This window comes from Saccopteryx leptura, chromosome 3 (genome assembly GCF_036850995.1).
Source record: "Saccopteryx leptura isolate mSacLep1 chromosome 3, mSacLep1_pri_phased_curated, whole genome shotgun sequence".
NCBI lineage: Eukaryota > Metazoa > Chordata > Mammalia > Chiroptera > Emballonuridae > Saccopteryx > Saccopteryx leptura.
This window is the reverse complement of record NC_089505.1, coordinates 330,055,652-330,074,495: the sequence shown is the minus strand read 5'-3', so window position 1 is coordinate 330,074,495 and position 18,844 is coordinate 330,055,652. Positions and strand designations below refer to the sequence as shown.

Sequence of the window (18,844 nt, the reverse complement as noted above, 5' to 3'; positions counted from 1 at the left end):
AGAAAGCAATCAATGAACAACTAAGGTGCTGCAATGAAGAATTGAGGCTTCTCATCTTTCTCCTTTTCAGTCTGTTTATCCCTATCTGTCCCTCTCTCTGTTTCTTTCTCTGTCACACACACACACACACACACACACACACACACACACACACATTACAGACACAGACTACAGTGTGGGGATTGCAGGAGGGAAAGGGGGTGGGGGAGCAGGAGGAAGGTAGATGGGAGATAGATGGTGATGGAGGGAGACTTGACTTTGGGTGGCAAACATAATGCAATTCACAGATGATGTAGTATAGAATTGTACACCTCAAACCTGAATACTTTTCTTAACCAATGTCATTCCAATAAATTCATAAAAAATAAAAAAAATTGACTCTAAAAAATAACTATATTAACTCTCTTTTCCTCATTCAGTGTCATGGCTTTAAATAGCATCTCTACACACTGATTCCTCTAAATTTCCAACCTAAACCTCTCCTGTGACACCAACATTTACAATTTTGTTGTTTTCTTTCTTTTATTTATTTTAGAGAGAAAAGAGAGAGAAGGGGGGGAGCATAAAGCATCAACTCATAGTAATTACTTGTCGTGTGTACCTTGACCCAGCAAGCCCAGGGTTTTGAACCAGTGACTTCAGCATTCCAGGTAGACACTTTATTTACTGTGCCCCACAGGTATGGCCAGATTTACATGTTTGACATTTCTATTTAATGTCTAGAAAGCACCTTAAATTTGACATACCCAAATTGAGCTTCTGATATTCTCCTCATGGTAACTACTTTTCTGCTATCCTTTTTGTCAATAAATGGCAACTACATGCATTCGATTTCTCAGGCCAAAATCCTTAGAGACAGTCTTACCTACTCTGCTTCTCAAACACTCAACATCTGATCTAACTTCTCTCTTCAAAACACATCTGGATTCCAAGTATTACCACCTTGGCTGCAGCCACCCTGGGCCTAACCATCAGTCTCTTGCCTTCTAACTTAGGCAATACCCTCCTAACTCAGCTCAAAACCTTTCAGTGGTCTTCCATTTCAGAAAAGCCAGAGTTCTTACAATGATCCACAACTTTCTATATGATTTCCCAACTCATTATCTTTTTTACCTCATCTATACTGTCTGAACTCACTGCTTCTGAACTCACATTTTTACTGTTCCTACTGGTATTTTTTTTTTTTTTCCTGAAGCTGGAAACGGGGAGACAGACAGACTCCCGCATGCGCCCGACTGGGATTCACCGGGCACGCCCACCAGGGGGCGTCGCTCTGTCGCGACCAGAGCCATTCCAGCGCCTGGGGCAGAGGCCAAGGAGCCATCCCCAGCGCCCGGGCCATCTTTTTGCTCCAATGGAGCCTCGGCTGCGGGAGGGGAAGAAAGAGACAGAGAGGAAGGGGAGGTGGTGGAGAAGCAGATGGGCGCTTCTCCTGTGTGCTGGGAATCGAACCAGGGACTTCTGCATGCCAGGCCGACGCTCTACCACTGAGCCAACCGGCCAGGGCCCCTACTGGTATATTTTTGCCACAGAACCATTGTTCAGAAAGGCCTTCCCTGGCTACCCCTTTTTTTTTACAGTGACAGAGAGAGAGGGACAGACAGACAGAAACGGAGAGAGATGAGAAGCATCAATCATTAGTTTTTCGTTGCGACACCTTAGTTGTTCATTGATTGCTTTCTCATATGTGCCTTGACCATGGGGCTACAGCAGACTGAGTAACCCCTTGCTGGAGCCAGCGACCTTGAGTACAAGCTGGTGAGCTTCCAGATGAGCCTGCGCTCAAGCTGATGACTTCGGGGTCTCGAACCTAGGTCATCTGCGTCCCAGTCCAATGCTCTATCCACTGCGCCACCGCTTGGTCAGGCTCCCTGGCTACCCTATCTAAGATTTCAATACCTCTATCTCTACTTTACTCTTCCCCTTAACATTTTTCATTATCTAACAACTATATAGTATTATTGTCTCTCTGTTAGAATGCAAATTCCATAAATATAGGAATTTTTGTCTGTTTTACCCATTACTATATCCCCAGCAACTATTGTGACTGGCACATAGTGGCTCTCAATATTTGTAAACTGCATGAAGATATCTGACATCACTGGTTGTCTTTACTTTGTGATTGAAATGCAGATAGTAAAAAAAAAAATCACATATTTATGTAATAAATTATGTTAGCATTAAGAAATAGTTTTATTTTTCCTGACAAAAATGAAGGTATCTTTCTAGCTTATCTTTATCTAATATCATAAAATAAAATGAAGTAATATAAATATTTCATGATGATAATTTTGATTAGGAAAAATAAAAAATGAGGTTGATTTCTCCCCTCATAGATAATTACTATGAAATATAAAGAACGCTTTTGAAATTTACTGTTTCAAAAAAAGTATTTTATTTGCTCTGTTCTAACTAGGATTATATTTCTTTTGGGTTATACTCTCAGTTATAATTTTACTGTTTACCCATACCTTTATTGTAGAAAATTAGCCCTAACTTTTTTTTTAAAATTTTTTTATTTTTATTTATTTTTAGATTTATTTATTAATTTTAGAGAAAGGAGACAGAGAGAAAGAGAGAGAGAGAGAGAGAGAGAGAGAGAGAGAGAGAGAGAGAGAGAGAAGGGAGGGAGGAGCAGAAAGCATCAACTCCCATATGTGCCTTGACCAGGGAAGCCCGGGGTTTTGAACTGGTGACCTCAGTGTTCCAAGTTGATGCTTTTACCCACTGAGCCACCGCAGGTCGGGCAGCCCTAACTTTTAAAACATGAATATAGAGGCCCTGGATGGTTGACTCAGTTGGTTGGAGTGTTGCCCTGAAACACCAGGGTTGCAGGTTGGATCCCTGACCAGGATGCCTATGGAAAGTGACCAATGACTGCACAACTAAGGCACAACTAAGTGGAACAACAAATGAATGCTTTTCTCTCTCTCTTTTCCTTGCCCTTCCTCTGTCTCTCTAGGAGCAATCAATAAAATAAATAAGTAAATAAAATAAAACATGAACACATAAACTTATGTTGTTATATAACTAATAACATTTTTATTTGAAACACCAGTTTTGCAAAAATAAAGTTAAAAAATTGTAACAATTTAGTATATAAAAAATGATAGCTATGCTACCACAATTTGGTAAAATTTAATACTCTCCAATCCACCACATATTTTTAGAGTTTTTATGGCTTTTGAAAATCAGGCTAGATGAAAATTATTCTAGTCACACCTTTTTGGGGGGAGTTCTAGCAGGGGAGCACAGCTATTTTATACCCTTGACTGAAGAACGGTCCTCTCCTCTGTTGGGGAAGGTCATCCTCTTTGACCAAGCCCGAAGCTTCAGAGGGACGCCCGTGGAGCAGTGAGGGAGGAAGGGACAGTTGCCTAGTCAGCCAGATCAGCCGAATCAACCCTGGCAATCAATGCGGTGACAGATGTCACAGCCAGATCACCATCACATCCCTCTAGTCATGCCTTTTAAAGTGTTTTGTTCAAACTGCAATCTTATTCTCGATATTACAGTTGGTGGCCTGGTTTGGAGATACTTTTACTTTAAAAGGCCCATGACCTATGTGATGTCACCATATTAAAAGGTATTGGGCCATTTTTAAAATGCCAGTTTGCGTTTTTGAGCCAAGTACTTAAATTTTTTTTCTGTTTTTGTTTTGTTTTTGTGGCAGAGACAGAGAGAATCAGAGAGAGGGACAGACAGACAGGAAGGGAGAGAGATGAGAAACATCAATTCTTCATTGAGGCTCCTTAGTTGTACATTGATTGATTTCTCATATGTGCCTTGCCTTGACCCGGGGGCTACAGTAGACCAAGTGACTCCTTGCTTGAGCCAGTGACCTTGGGCTCAAGCTGGTGAGCCTTGCTCAAACCAGATGAGCCCACGCTCAAGCTGACGACCTCGGGGTCTCGAACCTGGGTCCTCCACATCCCAATCCGAGGCTCTATCCACTGCGCCACTGCCTGGTCAGGCGAGCCAAGTACTTTAAAGAGATATATTATTTTAACAAAGTTGGTGAAGACATTCATTTTACTTAATTTTAATTTTGTGTGTGTATGTGACAGAGAAAGTCAGAGAGAGGGAGAGATAAGAACAAACAGACAGGAAGGGAGAGAGATGAGATGCATCAATTCTTTGTTGTGGCACCTTAGTTGTTCATTGATTGCTTTCTCGTATGTGCCTTGCCTTGACCCGGAGGCTACAGCAGACCAAGTGACTCCTTGCTCGAGCCAGCGATCTTGGGTTCAAGCCGGTGAGCCTTGCTCAAATCAGATGAGCCCACGCTCAAGCTAGCAACCTCTGGTTCTTGAACCTGGTTCCTCGGGGTCCCAGTCCGACGCTCTATCCACTGCGCCACTGCCTGGTCAGGCTAATTTTAATTTTTAAAAATTCGTTTTGGGCCCTGGCCGGTTGGCTCAGTGGTAGAGTGTCGGCCTGGCGTGCAGAAGTCCCCGGTTCGATTCCCGGCCAGGGCACACAGGAGAAGCGCCCATCTGTTTCTCCACCCCTCCCCCTCTCCTTCCTCTCTGTCTCTCTCTTCCCCTCCCGCAGGGAGGCTCCATTGGAGCAAAGATGGCCTGGGTGCTGGGGATGGCTCCTTGGCCTCTGCCCCAGGCGCTGGAGTGGCTCTGGTCCAAACAGAGCGATGCCCCAGAGGGGCAGAGCATCGCCCCCTGGTGGGCAGAGCGTCGCCTCCTGGTGGGCGTGCCGGGTGGATCCCGGTCGGGCATATGCGGGAGTCTGTCTGACTGTCTCTCCCCGTTTCCAGCTTCAGAAAAATACAAAAAAAAAAAAAAAAAAATTCATTTTGGATAGTGGGCAGAGAGAGAGAGAGACAGAGAAAGAGGGAGAAGTAGGAAGCACCAACTCCTGTTTGTGCCTTGACCAGGCAAGCCCAGGATTTTAAACTGGCGACCTCAGCGTTCCAAGTTGAGACTTTATCCACTGCACCACCACTGGTCAGGCCAGTCATTTTACTTAAAATGAGACATAATATAAGAACTTTATGGTAAAATCCACTTTATATGCATACCTTTTTTTTTTCAAAGTAAATACTACTATGCAGACCATCAGACATATATCTATATAGATGTTCTCAGACTTAAGAAGTGTGTGTCGTCTGTTCTAAAATGAAGTCTGCAGCCTGACCGGAGGTAGCACAGTGGATGGAGTGTCGGACTGGGATAGAGTATCAGACTGGGATGCGGAGGAATCAAGTTTTTTTTTAAAAAAATATTTTATTGATTGATTTTACATAGAGAGGAGCTGGGGGTGGGGGAACGCTAAGTTATTGCTTCACTCTTAGCTGTTCATTGGTTGCTTGTGGTATGTGCCTTGACCGGGCAAGCTCAGGGTTTCGAACTAGCAACCTCTGCTTTATCCACTGTGCCACTACAGGTCAGGCGAGGACCCAGGTTTGAAAACCCGAGCTTGCCAGTTTGAGCGCAGGCTCATCTGGTTTGAGCAAAGCTCACCAGCTTGAGCCCAAGGTCGCTGGCTCCAGCAAGGGCTCACTTGGTGGTCTGCTGTAGCCCCCTGATTAAGGCACTAAGGTGCTGAAATTAAGAATTGATGCTTCTCATCTCTCTCCCTTCCAGTCTGTCTGTCCCTATCTCTCCTTCTCTCTCCCTCTCTCTGTCTGTCTCTGTTTCTGTCACAAAAACTAAATAAAATGAGGTCTGCAGCCTCAGCCTCTAATTAAGTCTGACTGTAGGCACCAACCAAACACAGGGGGCTGGTCCTTGGGTTACAACAGTCTTGACATATGACATTTCAAGTTTATGAGCTTACCACGCTCACTTCCATAAAAACTTAAAAAATTGAGACGTGTGTTTCAGCTTATGACATTAGTGCCATAGAGCGATGACAGATTCGGTAAGGTCTACAGAGCTGTTATGGATGTCTTACAATGCTATAGGCGATTCTGGAAGAGAAGTCATCAACCTTCAAGACTAGGTAGAGAAGCCTGCAACAGATCCTGTACCCTCTACATCAGCTTCTTCTTGAGATGAAACACCTGTAGTACAGGTAGAATCATCTCCAGCGTTTCCTGCATGTTCCTTAGGAAATCCTAATTCATCTGACCCAGTATCTTCAGCATCTACTGCAGGTTCTCCTGCCTCTCCAGCTTTTTCTCCCACCTTGTAATACCCCTTCCAGTGCACAAGCCAACCACAGGAATAAAGGTAGAGAATTTTTTTTTCTTTATTTTTCTTTTCTGAAGCTGGAAACGGGGAGAGACAGTCAGACAGACTCCCGCATGCACCCGACCGGGATCCACCCGGCACGCCCACCAGGGGCGAAGCTCTGCCCACCAGGGGGCGATGCTCTGCCCCTCCGGGGCGTCGCTCTGCCGGGACCAGAGCCACTCTAGCGCCTGGGGCAGAGGCCAAGGAGCCATCCCCAGCGCCCAGGCCATCTTTGCTCCAATGGAGCCTGGAAGAGAGAGACAGAGAGGAAGGAGGGGGTGGGGGTGGAGAAGCAAATGGGCGCTTCTCCTATGTGCCCTGGCCAGGAATCGAACCCGGGTTCCCCGCACGCCAGGCCGACGCTCTACCGCTGAGCCAACCGGCCAGGGCCGGTAGAGAAATTTTTTTACACTCGTTTTTTGGTTATTTTTTCTGTTATGATAGTACAGTGTATTTATTATGTTGTTTCCTTTTTCTGTGGCTTAGTTGTGTTTTTATGTTTTAGATTATGACTATAACTGTGTTAGGATAGGTAAGTTAGGCTAGGGTGTGTTTTGTGTGTGTTTGTGTGTGACAGAGACAGACAGGGACAGATAGGGACAGACAAGAGGGAGAGGGCTAAGCATCAATTCTTCATTGCAGCACCTCAGTTGTTCATTGATTGCTTTCTCATATGTGCCTTGACTCAGGGGGCTACAGCAGACTAGGTAACCCCTTGCTCAAGCCAGTGACCTTGGGCTCAAGCTGGAGAGCCTTACTTAAACCAGATGAACCCCGAATCATGCCAGCGACCTTGGGGCTTTGAATCTGAGTCCCACCTGTCCCACTCCCACACTCTAAATGCTGTGCCACTGCCTGGTCAGGCTAGGGTGTGTTTTGACTTACACCAAAATTCAGGTTACAAAAAAAAAAATTCAGTTTACATCACTGTCCTAAGAAAAGAACTGCTGTAACTACATACTTTTTTGAATTGAATCATAAAGTTGAAGAAACTTGGAACCATTTACAGAGAAATGCAAAGGAACATGCGCTGTAAGGTCATCCAATCAGAGTCCGGCTTGACGCAGGCGGGAGGTAGTGCGCAGGCCTGTCGGCTCTTCCCCGATTGGCTACGGGCTGGCGGGCTCCTTGATCTCTCTGGCGAGAAGACAGTCAGACACTACCCGTGTGGTGTAGTGTACACGGGTCCTTCCTGTTGGATTGCCGCTTCCCACGGGTTTTAGCCGTTGCCTCCTGGGAGGAGAACCTCCAGGTGAGGCTGCCACAGCCCGTAGGCTGGTGCAGGTCAACGTGGGGAGAGGCGCCAGAGCAGGCCTCCGAGGAGGGAGGGGAGGTAGGCGGCGAGGCGGTCGAGTTCGCCTCCTGCGGTCCGGGAGCGCGACCGGAATGTGAAGGACAGCCTCGCTGCTGGCTGCGCGCGGCGGTGGGGCCCGTCTGTGGTCGCGCGGCCTCTGCGAGAGCGCCTTCGGGGGCAGTGCTACCTCCCCGCCAGCTCTGCGGGCTTGGCTCTGCTCTGCAGTGCTTGGGTTGCTTTTCCCCAGGCTCGTCTGCGCACGCTCTCCTGCGCCGTGTGACCCGAGAACGGGAGATTTTTGTAGGCCGGCTTAGAGGGGCCGTGAAGTCAAAGGAGCAGTTTATGCTAGGAAACGCAGAAACAGCGGAAGAGATCAGTTGCTGGTCTTGTTTTGTTTTTGTTGTTTGTTTTTAAAGCTGTTATATATATTGCTTTGGTTGAGGGGGGTGGGGAGAGCGAGAAGTGTCAACTCCAAATTGCTTCATTGCTTTCTTTGTTGCTTGAAAGGCCCAGGGTTTTGAACCCTACACTTTAGCGTTACAGGTTTATGCTTTAGTAACTGGGCCACCACAGTCCAGGCTGGTTCTTGGTTGCTTTATTTACATTTTTGCTCCCAAAGGTTTGATAATTGCACCTCTTCCCTCCTCCCTCCTTCAAAGCCCAAACAAATACATAGATTTTGGTCATGATCTCCTTTGTTGAATTACATCCTTCACAGTTTCACCTCATGGGACCTTCATCATCTCTACTCTGATAGGACCTATGTGTTAAACATCCAGTAATAATTATACATAATAATATTAAGGGTAACAATGAATGCTTACTATGTGTAATCTTTGTTCTCAGTGCTTTAAGTGTTTAATTTAGTCCAACAGCTCTGTAAGTAATTATGATTATTGTACCCCATTTTATAGATGAAGAAAGGGAGTCACAGAGAGCTTAAATAAACTGTGTAAGATCACACTCTAGGAAGTGTCAGTCCAGATTTATATCCAGGTATTTACCTTTAAAGCTGTTTTCTTAATTATTACACTGAATTGCCAAACATTTTAGGCTTTCTGATGTGTTGCAGCTGTCAGCCTGGACTTGCCATTTTACTTGGAAGGACAGAAGCAGCTAGGATGTTCGAGTTATCTCAGCAAATGTAGTAGCATCATAGCAGGGCTGCCAAGTGGGCATTATTTCTAGGGCCTGGGAAGAGGGGTCAAGTAGTTCTAATTTAAGAGGTAATAGGAATGCTGAAGTATTTAGCACTGATGACTGCAGTTTACTTTTATTTATTTTTAAAAAATTATTATTATTTTTATTTATTCATTTTAGAGAGGAGGGGGGAGAGAGAGAGAGAGAGAAAGAAGGGGGAGGAGCAGGAAGCATCAACTCCCATATGTGCCTTGACCAGGCAAGCCAGGGTTTTGAACTGGCAACCTCAGTGTTTCCAGGTTGACGCTTTATCCATTGCGCCACCACAGGTCAGGCTGCAGTTTACTTTTAAATGCATTAAAACAAATTAGATGCCTGATGGATGTTAATGGCAGAGCTAGAATTCAAGCCTCTCAGGCTGGCTCCAGAGTCTGTTTTCTGAACCATCACCACACTGCTGTTTCTCACTTGCCTACATTCTTAGATTCATTATTATTTTTTTAAAAATTAGTTTACAGAGCCTGACCAGGTGGTGGCACAGTGGATGGAGTGTCGGACTGGGATGCGGAAGACCCAGGTTTGAGTCCCCGAGGTCGCCAGCTTGAGCGTGGGCTCATCTGGTTTGAGCAAAAATTCACCAGCTTAGACCCAAGGTCGCTGGCTCAAGCAAGGGGTTACTCGGTCTGCTGAAGGCCCATGGTCAAGGCACATATAGGAAAACAATCAATGAACAACTAAGGTGTCGCAATGCGCAACGAAAAACTAATGATTGATGCTTCTTATCTCTTCGTTCCTGTCTGTCTGTCCCTGTCTATCCCCCACTCTGACTCTCTCTCTGTCTCTGTAAAAAAAATAACATAAATTAAAAAAAAATTAGTTTACAGAAATAAATAGGGTTGAAAAATTAGAAATTGTGTGTTAGGTCTAGAAGGCTTTCAGGATTTAAGGTGGTGATGAAAGAAATTTTACCATCTAGTCCATTCTCTTTATTTTACAAACGAAGAAAATGATATCCAGAGGTTTTAAATAGTTTGCCCAAGTTTCTAGTTACTCAATTTTTCAAGTTTTTTTTTTTAATGGTTTTGGTCCAAATTTTCATAGTTTTATAAGGAGTTTGACTAAATGCAGAAAATAAAACCAATTACATTTCATCATGTGGATGTCATTTTTATTAATGATATCTAGAATTAATTACTTTAAGTAGACTCATCATTATCTTTTTTTTTTTTTTATCAGAGACAGAGAGAGAGTCAGAGAAAGGGATAGGGACAGACAGACAGGAACGGAGAGATGAGAAGCATCAATCATTAGCTTTTCGTTGCGCATTGCGACACCTTAGTTGTTCATTGATTGCTTTCTCATATGTGCCTTGACTGTGGGCCTTCAGCAGATGGAGTAATCCCTTGCTTGAGCCAGCGACCTTGGGTCCAAGCTGGTGAGCTTTTGCTCAAACCAGATGAGCCCGCGCTCAAGCTAGCAGCCTCGGGGTCTCGAACCTGGGTCCTCGGCATCCCAATCAGGCGCTCTATCCACTGCACCACCGCCTGGTCAGGCATCATTATCTTATTTCAATTGAGCTATTGTCATCTAAAAGCCTAGAGTTTTTCATCTAAAGTTCATATTATTGTATTTCATTTGACCATTAAGTGAGTGTTAGGGCAGGGTCTAACATTTGTGTTTTTTTTTTTAATTTTTTAATTTTTATTTTTATTTTATTTTATTTTTTAATTTTTATTATTATTTTTTTTTACAGAGACAGAGAGAGAGTCAGAGTGAGGGATAGACAGGGACAGACAGACAGGAACGGAGAGATGAGAAGCATCAATCATTAGTTTTTCGTTACGCATTGCGACACCTTAGTTGCTCATTGATTACTTTCTCATATGTGCCTTGACCGTGGGCCTTCAGCAGACCGAATAACCCCTTGCTCGAGCCAGCGACCTTGGATCCAAGCTGGCGAGCTTTTTTTTTTTTTTTCTTTTTTCATTTTTCTGAAGCTTGGAAACAGGGAGAGACAGTCAGACAGACTCCCGCATGCGCCCGACCGGGATCCACCCGGCACGATCCCGGCACGCCCACCAGGGGCGACGCTCTGCCCACCAGGGGGCGATGCTCTGCCCATCCTGGGCGTCGCCATGTTGGGACCAGAGCCACTCTAGCGCCTGAGGCATAGGCCACAAAGCCATCCCCAGCGCCCGGGCCATCTTTGCTCCAATGGAGCCTTGGCTGCGGGAGGGGAAGAGAGAGACAGAGAGGAAAGCGCGGTGGAGGGGTGGAGAAGCAAATGGGCGCTTCTCCTGTGTGCCCTGGCCGGGAATCGAACCCGGGTCCTCCGCACGCTAGGCCGACGCTCTACCGCTGAGCCAACCGGCCAGGGCTAGCTGGTGAGCTTTTTGCTCAAGCCAGATGAGCCTGCGCTCAAACTGGCAACCTCAGGGTCTCGAACCTGGGTCTTCCGCATCCCAGTCTGACACTATCCACTGTGCCACCGCCTGGTCAGGCTAACATTTGTGTTTTTAAATCATCTTGTTGCAGTTAGCTTGTGTCATTTTCAAATTTATGTCAATTATGTATCTAGGGACATGTAATATTCTGTTGACCTGTATAAAAAGGAAATGAGGTTATGAGATCATTTTGATATAACTTGTTTAGACACAATCTGTATTGTGGTATTGCTGGGCGATAGAAGTAATCTATCACTGGTATTGGTAAATACTGCTTCTAAAGTAAACACAGTTAGAAACCATTTAAAAAATTTAATTAAAATCATTAATTTAGCCTGGCCTGTGGTGATGCAGTGGATAGAGCATCAACCTGGAACATTGAGCTCACTGGTTTGAAACCCTGGGCTTGCCCGGTTAAGGCACATAGGACAAGCAATCAGTGAACAACTAAAGTGAAGCAACTATGAGTTGATACTTCTCGTCCCCCCCCCCACAAACCCTCAGTAAAATCAATGAATAAAATATAAAAAAAAATGAATTTAAGATTGTGCTAATAGAGATCTTGTTTGCCCTTGAATAAGAAATAGTAGAACATGCCCTCTACTACTATTAACCCCTCAAATTATCTAAAGGCTTATTATTTATCAAATACTCATGTGTTATTATTTTAACATTACTGAAATAGGAATTGTCCAACTATCAGTGATGATATGTCACAGCTTAATTTGCTGCACTTCTTTCTTAATTTTTATTTATTTATTTTTTAATGATTTATTTTCCGTTTTTGAGAGAGAGGCAGGAAGAGACAGGCAGGTACAGTACATCGAGCTGCTCCTGTATGTGCCCTGACTGGTGCATCAACCTGGCAGTCTTCGTGCTCTTGGATAATGCTCCAGCCAATTAAGCTCTCTGGCCAGGGCTTAATTTGTTAAGTTTATTTTTTTATTTATGGTAGAGACGGGGGTTGAGGGGCTGAGGGAAACTCTCATTTGTTGGTTCCACTCAGTCTTGCATTCATTGGTTACTTCCTGTGTGTGCCCTGACCGGGGATTGAACCCGCTACCTTGTTGTTTTGGGACAATGCTCTTAACCAACTGAGCTAACCAACCAGGGCATGCACTTATTTCTTGAGTACATAAAATAATAGTGCATCTTACAATTGATGGCATCTTATATTTAATGAAATACAGTAAATTAAAAAATCTTGTTAATAGCACTTTTCCTATTACAGAGGTAACATTTTCATTGTAGAGAATTAGAAATATACAGAAAAGAATTCAGGAAAAAATAAAAATTATTGATAATTTTAAAACCCAGATATAAGCAATGTTAATGCTCTGGCGTGTGTTTTTTCTATAGTCTTTTAAAAATCTTTTCGGAAGTATAATTTACAGTGTATGGTTCCAAGTGTACAGTTTGAGTTTTGACAAGTTTGTAACCACACTACAATCTGATACAAATTACTTCTTTCACCCACAAAAACATGCACTTTTGCTTTCTAGCCTTTTAAAAAGTACATGTATAACCCTGGCCTGTTGACTCAGTGGATAGAGTGTCAGCCCAGTGTGCTGACGTCTTGGGTTCGATCCCCAGTCAGGGCACACATGAAAAATGACCATCTGGTTTGATTAGTTTGCGTGTTGGCCCTGGGTGCTGAGGATAGCTCAGTTGATCTGAGAGTTGGCCTTAGGTTCTGACGATAGATAGCATGGTTGACTTGACCATCAGCCCCAGATAGGGGTTGCCAGTTCGATCCCGGTCGGGGTGCTTGTCGGAGTCTGTGTGTCTCTATCCCCTCCTCTTGCTTAAAGGGGGAAAATAAATAAATAAATAGTGCATGCGCATGTGCTTTTTTTTATGAAATGAAGTTATGCTGAAGTTTTTTGTAACCATTTTTTAAGTTGAAATGGCTTCATTTATTTATTTATTTAGAGGAGAGAAGAGAGATGAGAAGCATCAACTTGTAGTTGCAGCACTTCAGTTGTTCATTGATTGCTTCTCATAAGGTACTTTGATGGGTTGGGTGGGAAGGGTGTTTCACCCGAACCAGGAGCCCTTGTTCAAGCTAGTGACCTTGGGCTTCAAGCTAGTGACCTTTGGGCTCAAGCCAGCAACCAGCAGATCATGTCTAGGATCCCACTCTCAGAAATGGCTTTATTTTTTTAAGAGTAGTTTTAGTTCATAAAATTAAGGGGAAAGCATACATTTCCCATATACCCATCCTATCCTTTCACATGTCTGTCCTCCCTTATTATCAGTATCCCTCATCAGAATATTACATTTGTTACAATTGATGAACCTACAATCACCCAAAGTTCATGGTTTACATAGGTTTTTTCCTGTTATCTTGTAAGAGTTTTATAGTTTTGTGTTTTACAATTGGAGTTGTACATTCTATGGGTTTGGACAAATGTATAACAACACATATCCATCATTATGGTATCATACAGAATATTTTCATTGCCCTAAAAATTCTCTATTATCCTGCCTCCAACCCCTGGCAACCATTGATTTTTTTTTTTTTTAAGTGAGAGAAGGGGTGGGACAGATAGGAAACGAGGGACATGAGAAGCATCAACTCACATAGTTGTGGCACCTCAGTTGTCCCTTGATTATCCTCATATATGCCTTGATTGGGGGGTTTTAGGCAAGCCAGTGACCCGTTGCTCAAGCCAGCATCTTTGGGCTCAAGCTAGAGACCATGGGGTCATGTCTATGATCCCATGCTCAAGACGGTGACCTTGGGGCTTCGAATCTGGGTCCTCAGCATCACAGGTTGATGCTCTATGCACTGTGCCACCACCTTGTCAGGCAGCCATTGATCTTTTTATTGTCTTCATAGTTTTGCCTTTTCTAGGATGTCATGTAGTTGGAATCAAACAGTATGTACCCCTTCAGACTGGCTCTTCCGCTTTAGTAATAGGCATTTAAAATTCCTCCATGTCTTTTAATGGCTTGGCAGCTCGTTTTTTTTTTTCAGTGCTGAATAATAGTCCATTGCTGGATGGTACCACAGTTTAAATATCCATTTTTTCTACTAAGGGATATCTTGGTTGCTTCCAAGTTTTGGCAATTGTGAATAAAGCTGCTATAAATATCATGTGCAGGATTTGTATTTTCTTTTTTTATTTTATTTATTCATTTTTAGAGAAGACAGAGAGAGGGAGAGAGAGAGAGACAGAGAGAGAGAGAAGGGGGGAGGAGCTGGAAGCATCAATTCCCATATGTGTCTTGACTAGGCAAGCCCAGGGTTTCGAACCCGCGACCTCAGCATTTCCAGGTCGACACTTTATCCACTGCGCCACCACAGGTCAGGCACGGGATTTGTATTTTCAACTTCTTGTTGAAAGGAGTTATTGTATGGAAAGAGAATGTTTACTTTAAAAAAAATTTTTTTTATTGATTTTTTTGAGAGAGATTAAGAGAGCCAGGAAGGGAGAGGAGAGAGGAGAAGCATCAACTTGTAGTAGCTTTACTTTAGTTCATTGATTGCTTCTCATATGTGGGAGGGACAGCTCAAGCCGGGGACCTTGGATTTCAAGGGATAGTGTTGATGATCTCGTACTCAAGCTGACAACCTCTGGGTTTTGAACTAGACCTCAGCATTATAGGTCGACGTCCTATTCTCTGTGCCACTGCTGGTCAGGCAGGAGTGTGTTTAGTTTTGTAAGAAAGTGCCCAGTTGTCTACCAAAGTGGCTGTACTATTTATTTTATTGATACATTCCCACCAGCAAAAATGAGAGTTCCTATTGCTCTTCTACTGGCATTTTGTGTAGTCAGTGTTCAAGATTTTGGCTGTTCCAATAGGTTTTTAGTTCTCTTTTATTGTTTTAGTATGCATTTTTTGGATGATACAAGATGGGGAACATCTTTTCATATGTGTGTTTGCCATCTCTACATCTTTTTTATTGGTGAGCTTTTTGTTAAGGTCTTTGGCCTACGTTTTAATTGGGTTGGTTTAGTATTGTTGAGTTTTAAGAGTTCTTTGTATATTTTAGATAGCAGCCCTTTATCAGATGTATCTTTTGCAGATATTTTCTCCTAGTCTGTGACTTGTTGTTTCAATTCTCTTGACATTACCTTTTTGCAGAGCAAAACTTTTTAATTTTAATGAAGTTCTGCTTACCAATTATTTCTCTTATGGATTGTGTCGGGTGTTGTAGCTAAAAAGTAATCACCATACCCAAGGTCATCTAGTTATTCTCCTATGTTAACTTCTAGGAATTTTATAGTTTTGCATTTTACAATTAGGTTTATGATCCATTTTGAGTTAATTTTTGTGCAGAGTATAAAGTTTATCTAGATTCCTTATTTTTCCCCCCATGTTGATGTCCAGTTGTCTCATCATCATTTATTGAAAAGATTGTCTTTGCCACGTTGTATTGCTTTTGCTCCTTTAATGAAAGATCTGTTGACTCTATTCATGTGGATCTGTTTCTGAGCCCTGTATTCCATTCTGTTGTTCCAGTTGTCTGCTACTTCACCAATACCACAGTGTCTTGGTTGCTGTAGCTCAGTGATTGTGTGGTGGCACACCAGTGTGTAGCAAGAATTTTTAAAAAGTACAGTACCTGACTATTGTGTCAGGGACACTGACCTCTTCCCTTAGAGTGTCAAATAAAAAAATGATAACAGCCAACACAAGAGCTGTCTGGTGTAAATGAATCAAAATTATATCTATATTTTTGGTCATGTCAGCAAAAAGTACATTTTTTGGTGTGCCACAGAATTTTAGTAATTTTATGTGCCATGAGATGGAAAAGGTTAAAAATCACTGCTATAGTTTTCTAAATGTTGAAATCAGCCCTCTAACTTTGTTTTTCTCTTTCCATATTACTTGGGCTACTCTGGATGATTTGCCTCTTCAGATAAACTTCAGTATCAGTTTGTTGATAACTTGCTGGGATTTTGGTTGCGATTGCATTGAATCTATAGATTAGAGAAGAATTGATATCTTTTTTTTTTTTTTTTTTTTACAGAGGCAGAGATAGACAGGGACAGACAGGAACGGAGAGAGATGAGAAGCATCAATCATTAGTTTCTCGTTGCGCGTTGTGACTTCTTAGTTGTTCATTGATTGCTTTCTCACATGTGCCTTGACCGCGGGCCTTCAGCAGACCGAGTAACCCCCTGCTGGAGCCAGCGACCTTGGGTCTAAGCTGGTGAGCTCTTTGCTCAAGCCAGATGAGCCCGCGCTCAAGCTGGCGACCTCGAGGTCTCGAACCTGGATCCTTCCGCATCCCAGTTCGATGCTCTATCCACTGCGCCGCCACCTGGTCAGGCTAGAGAATTGATATCTTGACAATACTGAGTTTTCCTATCCATGAACATAGAATATATCTCTCTTATTTATTTAGTTCTTTGATTTCATTTAGCATAGTTTTGTTGTTTTCCTCATCTAGATTTTATGTGTATTTTGTTAGATATATACTTATTTCATTTCTTGGGTTGTTAATGTAAATGGTATTGTGTATTTTTATTTTTATTTTTTTTAAACTTTTTTTTTTTTTTTTTGTATTTTTCTGAAGCTGGAAACGGGGAGAGACAGTCAGACAGACTCCCGCATGCGCCTGACCGGGATCCACCTGGCACGCCCACCAGGGGGCGATGCTCTGCCCCTCCAGGGCGTCGCTCTGTTGCGACCAGAGCCACTCCAGTGCCTGGGGCAGAGGCCATGGAGCCATCCCCAGCGCCCAGGCCATCTTTGCTCCAATGGAGCCTCAGCTGTGGGAGGGGAAGAGAGAGACAGAGAGGAAGGAGAGGGGGAGGGGTGGAGAAGCAGATGGGCGCTTCTCCTGTGTGCCCTGGCGGGGAATCGAACCCGGGACTTCTGCACGGCAGGCCGACACTCTACCACTGAGCCAACCGGCCAGGGCATTTTTTATTTTTTAAAGACTATTCAATTTTCAGAGGAGAGAGAGAGGGAAGGAGGGAGAGAAAGAGAGAGAAAGAGAAAGAGAGAGAGAGAGAGAGAAGGGGGAGGAGCAGAAAGCATCAACTCCCATATGTTCCTTGAGCAGGCAAGCCCAGGGTTTCGAACCAGTGACCTCAGTGTTCCAGGTCGATGCTTTATCCCACTGCGCCACCACAGGTCAGGCAGTATTGTGTATTTTTAAATTAAAATTTTTGGGGTGATATTGGTTAAAATTATATAGGTTTCAAGTGTACATCATCTGTATATTGCATTTTGTGCTCATCCCCCAAAGTCAGATTTTCTTCTGTCACCACATTTGACTCCTTGTTCCCTTTGCTATTCCCCCATCCCTTTACCTCACATAACCAGTGTACTGTTGTTTGTGTTTCTGAGTTTTTGTTTGTTTGTTTGTTTTTCTTGTTTGTTCAATTGTGGTTTTCAGTTTTTTTTCACAAGTGAGTGAAATCATGTGGTCTTTAACTTTTTCTGTTTGACTTATTTTGCTTAGCGTGATATAAGATCTATCTATGCTGTCACAAAAGAAAGTATTTCATCTTTTCTATGGCTGAGTACTATTCCACTGTATGTATCATATTTTTCACTCCATAAGACACACTTTTACCCCCAAAAGTGGAGGGGAAAATGCCTGTGCGTTTTATGGAGCGAAAAATACTGTATTTTATTAAATATTTTAACACACCATTTGGTTCAGAATTTTTTTTTTCTTATTTTCCTCCTTAAAACCCTAGGTGTGTCTTATGGTTAGGTGTGCTTTATGGAGCGAAAAATATGGTATGTAGCACGCCTTATTTATCCAGTCATCTGTTGAAGGACACTTTGGTTGTTTCCATGTCTTGGCCACCCTGAATAATGTGACAGAGAACATAGGGGTGCATATATCATTGTGAATAAATGTTCAAAATTTTTGGGTACATATCCAGAAGAGAGGTTGGTGGGTCATATAGTAACTCTAGTCTTAATTTTTTCAGGAGCCTCCATACTGTTTTTCATAGTGGTTGTACCAGTTTACATTCCCACCAGTAGTGAATGAGGGTTACTTTTTCTCCATAACCTCTTCAACACTTGTTATTACATGTCTTGTTGATAATAGCCAATCTGATAGGTGTGAAGTGGTTTGGTATTGTGCTTTTAATATTAATTTCTACTTGTTTTTTACTGGTATATAGAAAAGTGATTGACTTGTATATCAACATTGTATTCTACAACCTGGCTATAATCACTTTTTTAGGAATTTTTCATTTGATATATCAAAGACATTTCTAATGTTATTAAACATTTCCCCCCCTTTAATAGGGAGTCATTCACATAACAGAGACTGAATATCTTTGTGTTTGATAGTGGCAGTATACTGATGAGTGGAATATTAGACTTAATGTCTGATCCAGGAATTTACAGCTTAGGGTAAATAATAAGAAATTTTGTTAGTGTGAAAAGTGCTTGGATAGTGCACATGGAGGAAGAGCCTTTAAGTGTTTAGGAGGAAGTAAAGAGGGCTAAGTGTTAAGTGTTTTAAAGGATAAGTTGGAATTAATCAAGCAAAGAAAAATGAGAAATCATATTCTGAACACTATAGGGGAAAGTTTGTTCAAAGCAGTGGTAGTCAACCTGGTCCCTGCCGCCCGCTAGTGGGCGTTCCAGCTTTCATGGTGGGTGGTAGTGGAGCAACCAAAGTATAAATAAAAAGATAGATTTAACTATAGTAAGTTGTTTTATAAAGATTTATTCAGCCAAACTTAGCGAAAATTTGACATAAAGTACTTGGTAAGTAATTATTATTATATGCTTTAACTTGCTGTAACTCTGCTTATACATTTTATAAAGTAAAGTTACTTCCCTAC

General features: G+C 42.8%; 1 protein-coding gene across 2 annotated transcripts in view; it reads left to right on the top strand.

Annotated features, from left to right (window-relative positions):
* Positions 1-7,361: 7,361 nt before the first annotated feature.
* The window catches only part of RAD54B (RAD54 homolog B), a 142,751-nt gene continuing 131,268 nt past the window's right edge, over positions 7,362-18,844 (top strand). The window contains exon 1 of one of the 2 annotated variants that reach the window (XM_066379134.1): positions 7,362-7,443. Coding sequence is in view for 1 of the 2 variants with exons in the window: in XM_066379132.1 (XP_066235229.1) it covers positions 17,077-17,162 (86 nt within the window). In the remaining variant the exon portion in view is untranslated. Of the gene's footprint in view, positions 7,444-17,064; positions 17,163-18,844 lie in introns of those variants that run through there. The other variant, XM_066379132.1, reaches the window with a different exon arrangement.